This window comes from Megalopta genalis, chromosome 14 (genome assembly GCF_051020955.1).
Source record: "Megalopta genalis isolate 19385.01 chromosome 14, iyMegGena1_principal, whole genome shotgun sequence".
NCBI classification, from domain to species: domain Eukaryota; kingdom Metazoa; phylum Arthropoda; class Insecta; order Hymenoptera; family Halictidae; genus Megalopta; species Megalopta genalis.
Window position 1 is genome coordinate 6,457,705 of NC_135026.1, and position 12,839 is coordinate 6,470,543.

General features: G+C 38.3%; 4 protein-coding genes across 11 annotated transcripts; 1 reads left to right on the forward strand and 3 right to left on the reverse strand.

Annotated features, from left to right (window-relative positions):
* Nucleotides 1–262: 262 nt before the first annotated feature.
* Sec24CD (COPII coat complex component secretory 24CD) lies at nt 263–6,750 on the reverse strand. 6 transcript variants are annotated; one of them, XM_033479367.2, is made up of 17 exons: nt 6,604–6,750; nt 5,579–5,703; nt 5,399–5,504; nt 4,174–5,330; nt 3,984–4,109; nt 3,723–3,902; nt 3,449–3,644; nt 3,259–3,374; nt 2,776–3,186; nt 2,579–2,705; nt 2,341–2,501; nt 2,091–2,270; nt 1,811–2,012; nt 1,543–1,737; nt 1,279–1,470; nt 987–1,180; nt 263–892 (listed from the first exon to the last, which is right to left on the reverse strand). In XM_033479367.2, exons 1-17 carry the CDS (start codon nt 6,629–6,631, stop codon nt 749–751), a joined length of 3,840 nt encoding a protein of 1,279 aa, XP_033335258.2. In that variant the 5' UTR covers nt 6,632–6,750; the 3' UTR covers nt 263–748. The 6 variants fall into 6 exon arrangements, with proteins under 6 accessions (XP_033335258.2, XP_033335256.2, XP_033335261.2 ...); XM_033479365.2 differs by having other exon boundaries at nt 4,174–5,333; XM_033479370.2 differs by having other exon boundaries at nt 4,174–5,333; nt 5,579–5,692; nt 6,604–6,732.
* Nucleotides 6,751–6,811: 61 nt separating this feature from the next.
* LOC117225673 (uncharacterized) lies at nt 6,812–8,601 on the reverse strand. 2 transcript variants are annotated; one of them, XM_033479377.2, is made up of 4 exons: nt 8,454–8,601; nt 7,784–8,374; nt 7,379–7,548; nt 6,812–7,288 (listed from the first exon to the last, which is right to left on the reverse strand). In XM_033479377.2, the coding sequence occupies exons 1-4, from the start codon at nt 8,530–8,532 to the stop codon at nt 7,280–7,282; spliced, it is 849 nt and encodes a 282-aa protein (XP_033335268.2). In that variant the 5' UTR covers nt 8,533–8,601; the 3' UTR covers nt 6,812–7,279. The 2 variants fall into 2 exon arrangements, with proteins under 2 accessions (XP_033335268.2, XP_033335267.2); XM_033479376.2 differs by having other exon boundaries at nt 6,812–7,548.
* Nucleotides 8,602–8,908: 307 nt separating this feature from the next.
* LOC117225677 (steroid receptor RNA activator 1) lies at nt 8,909–10,204 on the forward strand. Of its 2 annotated transcripts, none has more exons than XM_033479386.2 (4): nt 8,909–9,049; nt 9,172–9,213; nt 9,352–9,834; nt 9,921–10,204. In XM_033479386.2, exons 2-4 carry the CDS (start codon nt 9,195–9,197, stop codon nt 10,079–10,081), a joined length of 663 nt encoding a protein of 220 aa, XP_033335277.2. In that variant the 5' UTR covers nt 8,909–9,049; nt 9,172–9,194; the 3' UTR covers nt 10,082–10,204. The 2 variants fall into 2 exon arrangements, with proteins under 2 accessions (XP_033335277.2, XP_033335276.2); XM_033479385.2 differs by having other exon boundaries at nt 8,955–9,095.
* A 205-nt stretch (nt 10,205–10,409) lies between these two features.
* On the reverse strand, nt 10,410–12,817 carry LOC117225675 (ribosome biogenesis protein WDR12 homolog). The gene is made up of 9 exons (XM_033479380.2): nt 12,375–12,817; nt 12,114–12,199; nt 11,833–12,043; nt 11,615–11,755; nt 11,374–11,549; nt 11,226–11,296; nt 10,890–11,136; nt 10,687–10,819; nt 10,410–10,619 (listed from the first exon to the last, which is right to left on the reverse strand). The coding sequence occupies exons 1-9, from the start codon at nt 12,449–12,451 to the stop codon at nt 10,487–10,489; spliced, it is 1,275 nt and encodes a 424-aa protein (XP_033335271.2). The 5' UTR covers nt 12,452–12,817; the 3' UTR covers nt 10,410–10,486.
* Nucleotides 12,818–12,839: the final 22 nt, after the last annotated feature.

The window sequence follows — 12,839 nt, forward strand, 5'->3', positions numbered from 1 at the left end:
TAATGAAAAACAAGTTGAAAAATCACAAGCTAACCGAGAGTGTGTTACGAATGCATATACAAGAAATTTATTAATCGTTCAACCATAAGTGTGCTATATTTGTTAGTGATGCTTAAAACGAATATAGTTGAAAGTAATCTTCGAAGCTCGTTTCACGCCCGTGAAATCAAGTTTACAACGGATACAGAAACGTATATATTCATATTAAAACAACAATAACGCATTGCATAAATTGCGGAAGTACTATTCAATTAACACAAGATATCGTTCTTTTTTTAATATATAAATTTATAATGATTTAATACAGTTTTCTTTTATTATTTAATTTAGTATAATAATAATAATAATAATAACATTAATGAGCTAGTTAAAATAAAAAGTAATAATACAATTTTTACTTTTACAATTATTCGTGTATAAATCACTGTGTATGAGTGCAACTGGATGTTTTCCTTCACATGAGCCGGATTCTTTATCGCGGAATGATTGGTTATTTCTTAATGTTCATTGCCCTTCCAGTAGGTATTATATTATAAATGTACGTTAGTTTTATTTCACATCCTCCATCTTTCCTTTCAGTGTGCGCGTCACTGCGTGCACGATCCATGTTTCCCATAGAGTTCCCTCGGCAAACTCTCAGTTAAATAATCTAATCTGATCCTTGGCATAACGTGGCCGATCAGCCATGGACATGTAGCAAACTAGGTATTTTTCCAACAGAATATAACTGATTCGTTTGAGATTTGTTTTATTGGCTAAGGAGTGTTCTTATCTCTTTGTGCATATGGCAAAGGAAGTCAACGTAGCTGGGACTTCCGTCCGTTCCTCTGTCTTCGATCAAGAAGTGACGTAACACCATCTCGAGTTTCTCACGCTGTCTCACTACGGTTAGCTGAAAAATACGACGATCAATTGTAGTCGCATTCTTAAACTTTCAAGACAGTTTTAGATGTTGGAAAGTGATTTCTTCTTTTGTAATTGCTTACCCTCATACAACGATGCCTCTCCATGCGCACACGGTCGATAATATCTGTTATTCGTTTATTTAATGGAGTGTCTAACATTGGCAGTAAAGTACGATCCGTGTCGACTTGGACCACCGATGGAACTCCGAACACTGCCTGTACCCATTGTGGAGAAAGTGCGAGGCCCAGCCATAAGAACATATGTATACCGTTTTCTAGAGAAAAGAAAAAGGCAAATAACAGATTAGCGACATACGTTTTCTTGGTATTTTCCAGGAATGAAAATACATGGAACAATGAATAGCATATTTACCAAGTAAAAATGCGCCATCATCGGTAAACTTGTCGATGGAACAGCGTAGCAACTGTGGCAACTCTGTGTCTTGAGGATCAACGTTATGTAGGGGTAGTAATCTTGGGTAAATGTACACAACTGATATTGAGATAGGCATTGTAGCAACAGTTTGCATAACGAAAGATCTGTCGTCAATAGTCATATCAGCTCCTGTTAAACAATTACGTTAATAGACGATAGACAGCAGACGACCAATGAATAAATGAAATAAAAAAATAGTACCTCCAGATAACGCGTCGCTCTTCAATAATGCATTTGTATAAAGCGGAAGCAATTTCATGCATTCCGGTAATATTAATTGACCAGCACTTGATGGGGAAGCACAGTGCTTCCGGTATGCAGCTAACATGTTCGCGCATCTCGCGACCAAATTTTCTTTTACAGTTTTCGGAGTCGATTCGATCAATTTGAAAACACCTGCGAGAACGTGCGTTTCAGTTTCAACCATTGATAATGTGTACGTGGGTGAATTAGTAACAATATGTCTTACTTTGCTTGGCGAAGAAATTTAAAATGGCGTCTAGGTCACACACACGGTACAATTCAGCTATTTGAGACGATGTCTTTAAACTAAGATTAATGATACGCAATCTTCTGATTCCGCTGCAAGAAGTATACAACAAAGCCGCTTGAATATATACACCTTCGTCATCCGTCAATTTGTCATCGTGTTTCACTTCTACAGCGATTGCCTGCGATGCAGAATGAAAATGTTAACGACACGATACATTTACAAGCCATACGATACAGCTGGAATTGGTTGGAGTTACCTTATTGCAATCTATACTAGCTAATTCTATCTCTGTAGTATTCGACATGAAGAAATGCCCGAAGAAATCGGTTGCTCGAACACCGGTAGATGTGCGTACACGCATGGTCGCGTTAAACGCGATTGGTCTGCTAATATTGTTAATAACGTCCGCGATTAAACGATCCCCGTCTATGTCGGCCTGAAAATATGAGACGTTGTTACGCATTTTAATAGTAAATAACAAACAGCTTAACATGAATCTGTAGTACCTGGAAGTAGGTGTACTTGTTAACCTCTCCACCGGTTAATCTGGCAACCTGGCTTATCGTCGCAATATCCACGTATGAATTATTGAAAACGAACAAATCTACAGAACATCCTGCACTTTCACAGTCTTGTCCTAAGTTATTATAAACGTTATTCTGCGGAGCTGAAATGGAGGAGATCGTTTCATCAACACTGTTCGTGCTTGTGATGGCAATACCAACGCATGAACAAACGATTTACCTAATACCGTTTTCTCTTTCTCCGTTCCAAGCACTTTACGATCGTCACGATTTTTTAATTTTCCAGGAGCATCGGCGATTGGCAAAGAAGAGTGGAAAACCAGTAATTTACCAGCACAGTCCGAAGCCTTAAACATAAAGTGAATTACTATATCATAATAGGACATCCCAACGTTCCTATCCAGTTAGCAAAAATACCTTCAACGCTTCCAGCCCAGCTTGTATCGCAGGCGCAAGAATAGTTTCTGTTTCACGAGTGTCCGCGAACATTGCCGGTATCTGCGTCATTAAACTGTCTATAACTGCTTCGCTTTCCTCGACGTCGCACAGGAACCCGTCCAGAAGCGGCATAAACACGTCTTGTATGTCTCCGACGACCATCATTTGCGGTTGCGCGAGGCACGAGTTCACATTGTAAAAGTGTACTGTATTATTGTACGTTATAAATCCTACTTTCATGTTCGACTTCGCTTGGCCGATGTCGACCGGCAGATTTCGCAGAATTGATTTCATCTTCGCGCAAAGTAAATTGACTAAGCCAGACTTGACTGTGTTGTATGACACGTCGATCACGAACACAAGGGCTGGTGGTTTGGGGAAAGTATCGTTCTACGAAAAATGAGAAGCAATTACAGATATTTTAAATCAAAATCGACGCAATCATAGTACCGGTTAACTCACTTTGCAGTACTCTTTTGTAGCAAGGTACTCGTACGTTCCCAAAGTTAACTCGGGTCTTTCGTAACGATCCATGCGTTGACCGGTATGATCTAAATGTTGGAAATATTCGGCTGGAACTGAAATAGAAAAAGAAATGGTAGTTGGGACGGTGGTGTAAAGAATCCTACAGAAAACACGGCGGTAGATGTACCTTCAGTGGTTGCTTTACAAAACATGCATTGAAATCTTCTTCCCGCATCGATGAAGTTCATAAACGGGCTCATATAGGCTTTGCATCGCACGCAACGAACTGGACCATTCTCTCCCATATCTACAATAGGCGGTTCATACTCTCCTTCCGCTATACGAGCCATTGGACTTATTATTAGACCAAACGGAACATTCGTCTGCGAATGAAATACGTTGCATAAACATCACGAAATAACATCAGCGCACGTGGTATGTACGTTCGACGATTAAATTACTTGTTTTATAATATCTGCAGTTGTAGGAACAGTGTACATAGTGGACCTAATATATCTAGGAGAGGCGTTTCCCTGATCCTGCGTCACGAACTTGGTAGTTACTAATGGTGGAATCAATCCCCTTTGATTTGTTACGAATACACCTCCCCTGACATGTTGATCATCTTCTATCACTTGAATCTGTATGGACAAATAAATACTCAAAATTAGCATGAACTATCAACGAACGATTTTGCAAGCATCTTAGGTCGATTTGTTTACCGGGCTTGGCATGTTGTCAGGATCCAAGCGTCTAGCTTGTTGTGTTGGAACATCTTCGGCCTGGTATCCTCCAGGCGCGCCTGGTATACCACCTTGATATGATGCTCTTTGAGCGCTGTACATATCCTGCAATACAACAAAAATCATTTAACATGATACAGCACGGTAGATCCAGCTGTTACAAACATACATTATTATAGCCTTGGTATCCAGTAGGTTGGTAACCAGCCATTGCACCGGGTACAGAACGATTAAGCCCTAAAGGAGGTACCATAGGTTGTCCCTGCATGGGAGGACCAGTTGTGTATTGTCTCTGACCTGACGGTGGTAAATTCGAAGCGGTATTCATCATGTGTCCCATAGGTTGACCGGGTAATGGGGGTGGACCTTGCGGATCCGGTAAATTTTGTTGTCCCATGTACGGATGTCTATTAAAATTTTGTTGACCTGGTAGTGGTGGTGGTGCTATGTTTTGTTGTCCCGACATTGGCGGCGGACCAATGTTTTGCTGACTCGAGATTGGCGGCGGAGGAATATTTTGTTGACTTGACATCAGAGGCGGAGCAATGTTCTGTTGACTCGACAACGGAGGCGGGGGCAGATTTTGTTGGCTGGACATCGGAGGCGGGGGCATGGATTGTTGACCCATCAAAGGAGGACCAGGGAGATTGGATTGGCCATGTAAATTGTACGACGTCACGTTCGAGTAGTCTGAATAGGACTGACCGGGTCTCTGCTGGCCCTGCATCGGTGGGTACTGTTGTCCAGGTAAAGGAGGCCCTGAGAGATGAGCAGGCAAATTCGACTGAGCTAAGTTCTGCGATAAATTCTGCTTGGATAACGGAGGCGGTCCAGATAGAGTCTGTTGCCCGTGTACTCCTTGCGGAGCTGCATTATTTTGATTTTGTTGATTCGGTAATGGAGGTCCAGATAAATGTGGTTGAAGCGGCATTAACGGGGTAGGCAGATTTTGGTGCCTTGGCAAAGGCGAATTAGAGCTCGGTGGCGGTGCCTGCATCGGCAGATTAGGCATGCTCGGCTGGCTTGGCAAAGGTGGAACCGATTTCTGTCCCGTTGGTGGTGGTCTTGGGAAATTCGGTTGTCCAGGAGCTGCGTCAACGACGTTTCTTTGACCACTTTGATTAGGTAATCTTGCGTTAAATCCTTGTTCAGGCGATGCATTTTGGCCGGGATAGTATTGTCCGAGATTAGATTCCATAGAATGTCCAGAGAAAGGGAAACCAGACTGAAATGTGGAAGGATTTTTTAAACCTGCTTTCAGCTGTAGATCTTGCCCAGAAATCGTTGATACAGGGTTTCCACCAGGATCAGTTTGTCCAATAGGCCCTGCTGAAATTAAATACACATAGTATTAATATATAAATATCATTCGATCATTCTCTCTGTATACTAACCAGCTCCAGGCGTTGATGTATCTAGAGCATTGTTAAATCTATTGATATTTGCAGGTATAGACATCGGTGGACTACTTTTCCCAGGTAAAGGTGGCGGAGGAAAATTCTACAATATATTCAGTAGTATCATTATCAAATAATAATGTTGTCATTACTGCTATTTCATTCAAGATTAATTACTGCAGACGGTGGTCTTTGTTGATCTCCCAAGGACATGTTGGAGATTTGATTAACTATATTGTTTTGACCGGTTGACGATGGCATCATGTGTGGATTGTTTGTTGATGGTTCAAACTGAGTATTTCCTGAAGGATAATATATTCTGTTCACATGGAATTTACATGTCGCATGAACATGCGAAATGTAATTAGATTATATCATGATGTGTTCTCAATGAATTATTAATGAATTTATAAATATAGTACTTTTTCAGAATAAACTCATTTAACTTTAACTGTTCGAATGTAGTTTCACTATTATTTAATATATGTCAAAAGTCAAAAAATCCTATGTAAGATCGGTACAGGTAACAACACTTTTGATTTGACATTTATCTTGACACTTATATGTCTACAAACACTGTCATACGTATTCATGAAGGCATAGATATGGACTATTTTTGTCTACAGATAAACGTGAATTTTCTGAATCAGTTTCTACATTGGAAATTCTTCTTTCTAATTGTAATACGCAAGTGTATAAATTATGCTTAATGCTCAATCTGTTTGTAAAGACACACAAACGTACAATGTTTCAAAAAAATGTGAACAGATTGTACAAAGTAAGCACAGGTATGAGAGAGCTACAATTCTCCAAAATAATGTATTTAGGAAATTCGATAGGTTTGTTGAACGTACAAACATGATACGTGTTAAAGTGCCAACAGACTGTTCGTTGGCATGACCGAAAGTTTGTAAATCAGTAGGAAACGTTCAAAATATGCTACACATTGACAGCGTAAGATAACCTATACGGAAATCTCTGTACAATCTCCATGGGCTGCGAACGCTGATCACGCGTAAAACGTTTCTGTTGACTGTTGAAAAGTATTGTCACTAATCGACGATCAATTATTCGAATCTTCTGTTGCTTTACCGAACGATAAAAAGGGAATTAGCCATTTTGCACACGAATCGCGTTTAACGAACGAGCCACGCGAACGCGAGGGTCCGGCGATAGTTGCACGGAAAATCTTGCGTACTTACGTTGTGTCATTGTACGTATTTGAACCATAACAAAAGCGAATATTTCCACAACTGTTTACAGTAAAATGAAGAAAATGTATTTCGCTGCAATAGTGATTGTTGCCGATGCCACGTAAGGTGGCATTGCGCATGCGCCCAATGCACGCTGACGAGACACGTCATGATAAAAATTGGAACATGTTCAAAGGGATAATTAAACGAAGACACGTTTCTCGTTGGTCCAGTAATTTTATTGACGAAGAAAATCTTAAGATCCGACGAAGCAACGAAAAAACACATTAAACATTTCGTGGGACACGTCGGTCTTTCAAAGTGAAAGCATGCACACGTTGAAACATTTTTAGTTTCCAGCCAATTGGTTGGCGCATACGTCAGCGCATCATTTGAAAACTTCCGTAGCAATTTTATTTTCATTTCGAATAGTTCTCTTTTATCACTATTTCGAACACTTCCTTTTTACATTTATTTCAAATACTTCTTTTTCTTATTTATTTCAAATATTTCTTTTTTTATCGTTATTTCAAATACTTCTTTTCTATCTGTATTTAAAGTATAGTTCTTTTCTTTTATCTTCATTTCAAATCAAATTCGTAGGTCCGATTGGTGACGAAAAAATTCGACGACGTCGAGTGGACAAATTATCCACGTTCCAACAAATTAGCCTGGTATTTTGAAGTTACGCTACCTGTATCAGTAAAATACGGTACAAATGGATAATATAGACCAATTTCGCTATGTCTAAAGAACCCCAAAGTACGCTCAGAAATGTATCTACCAGATACCGGTTATAATCGCTGCAATTATACACGACACATATGTGCAAACATAAGTATAAAATGTACAACGCCGTTAAAACTTTCAACGAAATTCCGTACACCATGTTCACCAGCGACACCGTTTTCCACAGCTTCAAAAGGAGCACCTTTGACAGTATCAATCTGAAATCTGTATTAATTATTATTAGTATATATAGATATTAGATTATTAGTATATATAGATTATTAGATATATAGATATTATTAGTATATATACATATATATTAGTATATATATATATATATATATATATATATATATATATATATTGTATATATATATTGTATTAATTATTAATTAATTTTAATTTAATTTCAATTGATTTATTTTTTTAGGGTAAGACCGAATTTCATCGACCAATTTACCATTGTTGACGTCCGATCCGATGACAGAGATGAAATTTTTCCCGCCATTGATGCTGTCTAGAAGCTCGTTGATTTTTCGAAATCGGAATTGGATTTTGCGTGTCAGCACGGCGAAGGAGCATAAGACGATCGTATTAACGAAATCCGGCGTTCGATCCGCGATCCACATCAGAACGTACATGTAGTTTCTATCGTTGTCGCTTAGACCATAGTAATCCATCAAGTTGAATAGTATCGTGACGAACGCCACGGTCGTGATCTGAACGATGTCGGTTCTCATGCATCTATTGTAGTCGATGTAAACGTTCAAGAATTTCATGTTTTCGTCGACGCTGTTCAGATTCTCGAACGCCTTTCGCGTCTTGTCGCAGCGGCGGCTGGTCGATATCACGACGACGAACAACATAACAACGTTCGTGTAGAATCTGAGCTGACGTATTTTAGTTGCCGGGGTTATGATCATCATGAGATTCATTTTTCGTGTCGCGTAATGAAACACGTTGCTGAAAAGACAGTAGTAGGGTAGCAGAATTATGATTCCGCATATGTGGTTCAGATATGGAGATCTGTGGAACCTGATCGGGTATAATCCTAGGTAAAAGTTAACAGAGAAAGTTAGCATGATGGATGGAGAGCTAATGAAATGTCTTTTTTTTTAACGATTCCTTACCTAACAGTTTCATGTAGAAAAACAAGTACCACGACTCTTCGTAGACATTAGAGGGTCGGAACAGAGGGCCGAGCTTCATGACCGCAAGCTTTTACGTGAATAAGTCAGATTCATAAAAACGTTTCGCTTTCTACAGAGCGTTCGTGTGTTAAGTTCGTCGATAATTGCGTGGGTCACGTTAGGTAATAGTGCATAATTTATTACACACTTTAGTATTCGTGATTTATAATCTGTACTAGTTCATCTGCTTCGTGTAAAATTGATCGATGCACGGAGCTCGGGCAATTCGAGCCCAACAGATTCGAAAAATATCATCTACTGATCCAGGCTTAATGTGATGATCCATTATCTTATGATCTAATGATCCATTGTTCACTTAATGATTCGTGCTTTTCACGTCGCTCATAACGTCGCAGTGACTTTGTCGAAATTATATCGTGTAATATTATCAAGTCGCAAATTTATTCTATTTTCAGCCACGAATGCAAGTTTATCGTTTTAATCCGATTTTGAATTCAAATTGAAGATCGAAATGTTGCGAACCTGCGCAATCACAGCGCGCAAGATAACTAGATTCTAGTTACAGGATCAGCAGGGTTAGTGACACCTCAATATTGAACAGATCCGTTGGATTATGTCGATGTAAACAAATACAGAATTAAATGTAAATTGTAATTTTTTATTGTACTCGTCCCCGTTTATACTTTTTTTTTTGTAGTACCGGAAGATTATACCACAAGAATGAATGAAAACGAGACAAGTAATATGAATATTTTAACATACTTCTTTGTTTTCCTTGAGTTTAACAGACACTTAACTGTGAAAACGTATGCATAAAAATATAATCGTGTACAATCGTTCGAATGGCCTGTGTAATAAGTGAATTTTCATGTCGCAGATAAAAACCACTCTTTGCAAAAGGTTCTATTACCTGGGCATGATCCAGGATGGAACGATCCTCCAAAATGGGCATACTCCGGCACGCAAAGTTCCACAACGACGCCCACTAAACGAGTATTGAACAAGAGGGTAGCGTTTCCATTATCTTCTCCACAAACTTCCAATAAAGAGACTCCAGTATCAAGTCCGTCAACGTCTATGCCACCATTGCCACAATCTTCCATTAATTTGACAACAGCGTCGCATCCTCCTTTGATACCTCCTTCCAGTGCAGATGCTGAAATCAGTACGAGTGCAATGACTATTGACAAGGAACAGGCATTGAACGAAGTATTAGCGAGTTTACAAACTGCAATCGATGAGCATATGAGTAAAACTAAAGCTGAGGAAGTGAAAAGAAGATTAGATGCGCTAAAAGCTGCATGGGTGGAAGATAAATTAAGTGATGTTATATGTAAGAATATTTTAGATTTGTCGAAAGGTTGGTATTATGTGGATTTATATGGAAATCAAGGATGCAGTATTTCCTTGACTATGCAAAGAGACGACAGAAAATATTGTTTACAGCGCTACAAGAGGGAAATGCTGATAAAGCGGATCAGATACATCTGACACTGATGATGCAGCATGCCAGCCTGTGCAGTCCTTGGATACCTGGCATTAGGCACATCATTTTAGGATTAAAGAACAAGCAACAAGATTCAAATGCGATGCAATCTAATAACTGACAATATCTGTTTTTATTTAGAAGAATGTTTTAAAAGTGATAATAAGATGGAATAACAATTGTTTCTTAATTTCTCCAACGAATGCTTATAGTAATAATAATAAATGTATATATTTATATTTCAGATTTGATATTTTCTTCCGTTTATTGTGCAATTTCTATTTACAATTAAAATTGTTGTTCGTCGATGTGTATAAAATAAATTTTATTGAAGAACAAATTGTATTATTTTGCGAGAAATAATAGTGGCTATTATAGCACAGATATAGGAATTCATATTAAAAGTTAAATAAGAAATTCTAATTATTCTTCAAAACATGTTGAAAAAGTACCTTTAAACAGATATTTTATTATATTTACAATATTGTCACAGAAAATCTTCGAAATTACGCTATTTTTTGGGTCGCTATAGCGGCGTTATCTTAAATATTCTGACGGTGTTATCTGCACCTCCAGACGCCATGAATTTTGGATTTGACCAGTTGCAACATAACACTTTGTCTTCGTGACCGGATAGGTCATACAACGGTGCTTTCGGGCTGGAAACAAACAGTTTTAAATTAATCAAAACCTTACACAATTTACTAATAATTTGATTTATCATACTTTCTGGTGTCCCAAAGTTTCATGTCGTTATCGTATGCTCCTGAAATAAATAAATGCTCATCTATGGTCGACCACTTTACGGATTGTACCCATTGCGTGTGAGACGTGAATACTGTTTTCACAAGCGTGCCCTCTGAAAGTAATTACATTTAGTTTGTAGAATTCACAGTAACTGACAATTAAAATTAAAATTCTGAGTGTACCTGTAGACCTTGGGTCGTACAGTCTAATGTGCCTATCGGCGGACGCTGTTATTACAGAGCGATTTAATGGCGAGTAATCTATATCAAAGAAGCTTTTGTTGCCAGCAAGTTCGTGTTTGATACCACCTAGTTCTGAATCCCACACTTTTATCGTGTGGTCCCACGCGCACGTTATAATTTCCATTTTGTCGGACCAAACTATACCACTGATGACTTCTTTGTGACCTTTCATTGTTCTTTGGGGCACCTACAAAATCACAATAATAGGAGAGACTAATAATAACAAAATTTATAGATCGTACTAGCGCTTCTCGCATTTATGCGTATTAAACTTACTCTTGTTTTACCGTGCTCTGATTTTGATCGTTTCGATGTAGACTCACCATCTTCGTTTTCATCTTGAGTAGCTAAGAACACCAGTAGGAGGATAAATCGTATGCTATACGCTGTTCAGTCACTTAGAATATTTTTGTTTAATATCCACCTGTAGACCAAATCTTCACCATAGTATCCCAAGATCCTGTAGCCAGAAGTGTACTGTCATAATTAACGCTAACCGCTTCGAGTCCACGTTCGTGACCTCTGCATACATGTATACAGTCCACAGAGTTCTCTGCGATATTCCAGTCCCATATTATAGCTGTTTGATCTTGTGACGCGCTGTGTACATGTTTATTATAGATCGAAATTATTTGAACAGACCCATGCTACTACTGGTGATTTACCTAACAAAGCTAGCAGTGTCTTCGTTCAACGATATCCAAGCTACAGCCTTGATTGGTGATGTGTGACCAGGAATTACAAGGTGATGTTTTCCTCTGTACGTCCAGATGTGCAATGTATTGTCATAACATCCAGTTAATATCCTATCAAAACCATAATTCTGTATGAATATTATGTGGATTATTATTGTCGCTCTATGTCGATAAGCTATAAAAGTAACCATTTCTCACGAACTGCAACAGCGGATACCCAATCGTCATGTATGAGACAGTCTTGAGGTTCCGGTGGTGGATATTTCTCGATGTATTCTACATTTATTACATCCTCTGTAGAAACACTTTTCTCTGTTATGTGATCTAATAGTGAGGAGCGCAGAAACTGCGAGCATACCAAAAAATCAAACTCCACATCGTTTTTTATACTGCCTGATTCTACAAATAGAAGCATTTCATCGGTGAACATGATTCATTGAAATTCATACAATAGTTCTAGACGGTATACCTTTCAGAAGTTCATTTACGAGAGTATTTAATTCGTTCGGCACAATAGCCGCATGTACGGACAATGGAAAATCTGGAACAGCGTATCTGGAATTGATAAAACAACTATGTAAATATATTTGTATCGAGCGTACATAATATTGAAATTGTTTTGTGTTACTCTAAAGAATGTATGTTGTCAAATGTATTTTGTTTATGCGTTTAGCATAATGCATTAACCTCTTAGTATCTGTCACAAAAAATAATCGTAAGGTTTACTTACTGTTCTTGTTTGGTAACAAATTTGATTTGAATTTGCGGAGCATTACTGTTCATTGCAGTGCTAGCCATTGTGATCATTTAATTTATAATCTTCTATTAAATATAATGTGCTTCTTCTTAATATTTCTACAAAACAGAAGCTTGCAGAGATTCCCCGAGGTTGCACGTGCAATTTAAACTGACACTAATCAATGGCATCAATACTGAATTGATTGCTCGAAACTCGAAGCATCTATGGTTAACTTCACAGTTCGTTATCTTCATATTACATAGTATCGATTGTTTCGACTAAACTATTGATAATTTTCGATTGTTTCGACTAAACCATCGATAATTTTCGATTGTTTTGACTAAACCATCGATAGTTTTCGATTGTTTCAACTAAACCATCGATAGTTTATCGATCGTCTCATTAAGGAGGGAGATTCAAATTAACTGTTAAAGTAAGGATGATTTTCAGTAATCT

What these genes read in the sequence shown, in the direction of transcription:
- LOC117225673 (XM_033479376.2), bottom strand. Translation starts at nt 8,532, where the DNA reads ATGAAGCTCGGCCCTCTGTTCCGACCCTCTAATGTCTACGAAGAGTCG. An exon ending in TTTCTACATGAAACTGTTAG is followed by an intron (nt 8,375 to 8,453) that starts GTAAGGAATCGT and finishes ACTTTTACCTAG; the next exon opens with GATTATACCCGATCAGGTTC. An exon ending in CGGATCGGACGTCAACAATG is followed by an intron (nt 7,549 to 7,783) that starts GTAAATTGGTCG and finishes TAATTAATACAG; the next exon opens with ATTTCAGATTGATACTGTCA.
- LOC117225677 (XM_033479386.2), top strand. An exon ending in TATTTTAGATTTGTCGAAAG is followed by an intron (nt 9,835 to 9,920) that starts GTTGGTATTATG and finishes TATTGTTTACAG; the next exon opens with CGCTACAAGAGGGAAATGCT.
- LOC117225675 (XM_033479380.2), bottom strand. Translation starts at nt 12,451, where the DNA reads ATGATCACAATGGCTAGCACTGCAATGAACAGTAATGCTCCGCAAATT. An exon ending in CGTAAATGAACTTCTGAAAG is followed by an intron (nt 12,044 to 12,113) that starts GTATACCGTCTA and finishes TTCTATTTGTAG; the next exon opens with AATCAGGCAGTATAAAAAAC. An exon ending in CAGAGCACGGTAAAACAAGA is followed by an intron (nt 11,137 to 11,225) that starts GTAAGTTTAATA and finishes GTGATTTTGTAG; the next exon opens with GTGCCCCAAAGAACAATGAA.
- Sec24CD (XM_033479365.2), bottom strand. Translation starts at nt 6,631, where the DNA reads ATGGTTCAAATACGTACAATGACACAAC. An exon ending in CTGGGCTGGAAGCGTTGAAG is followed by an intron (nt 2,706 to 2,775) that starts GTATTTTTGCTA and finishes TTTATGTTTAAG; the next exon opens with GCTTCGGACTGTGCTGGTAA. An exon ending in TGATGGCGCATTTTTACTTG is followed by an intron (nt 1,181 to 1,278) that starts GTAAATATGCTA and finishes TCTTTTCTCTAG; the next exon opens with AAAACGGTATACATATGTTC.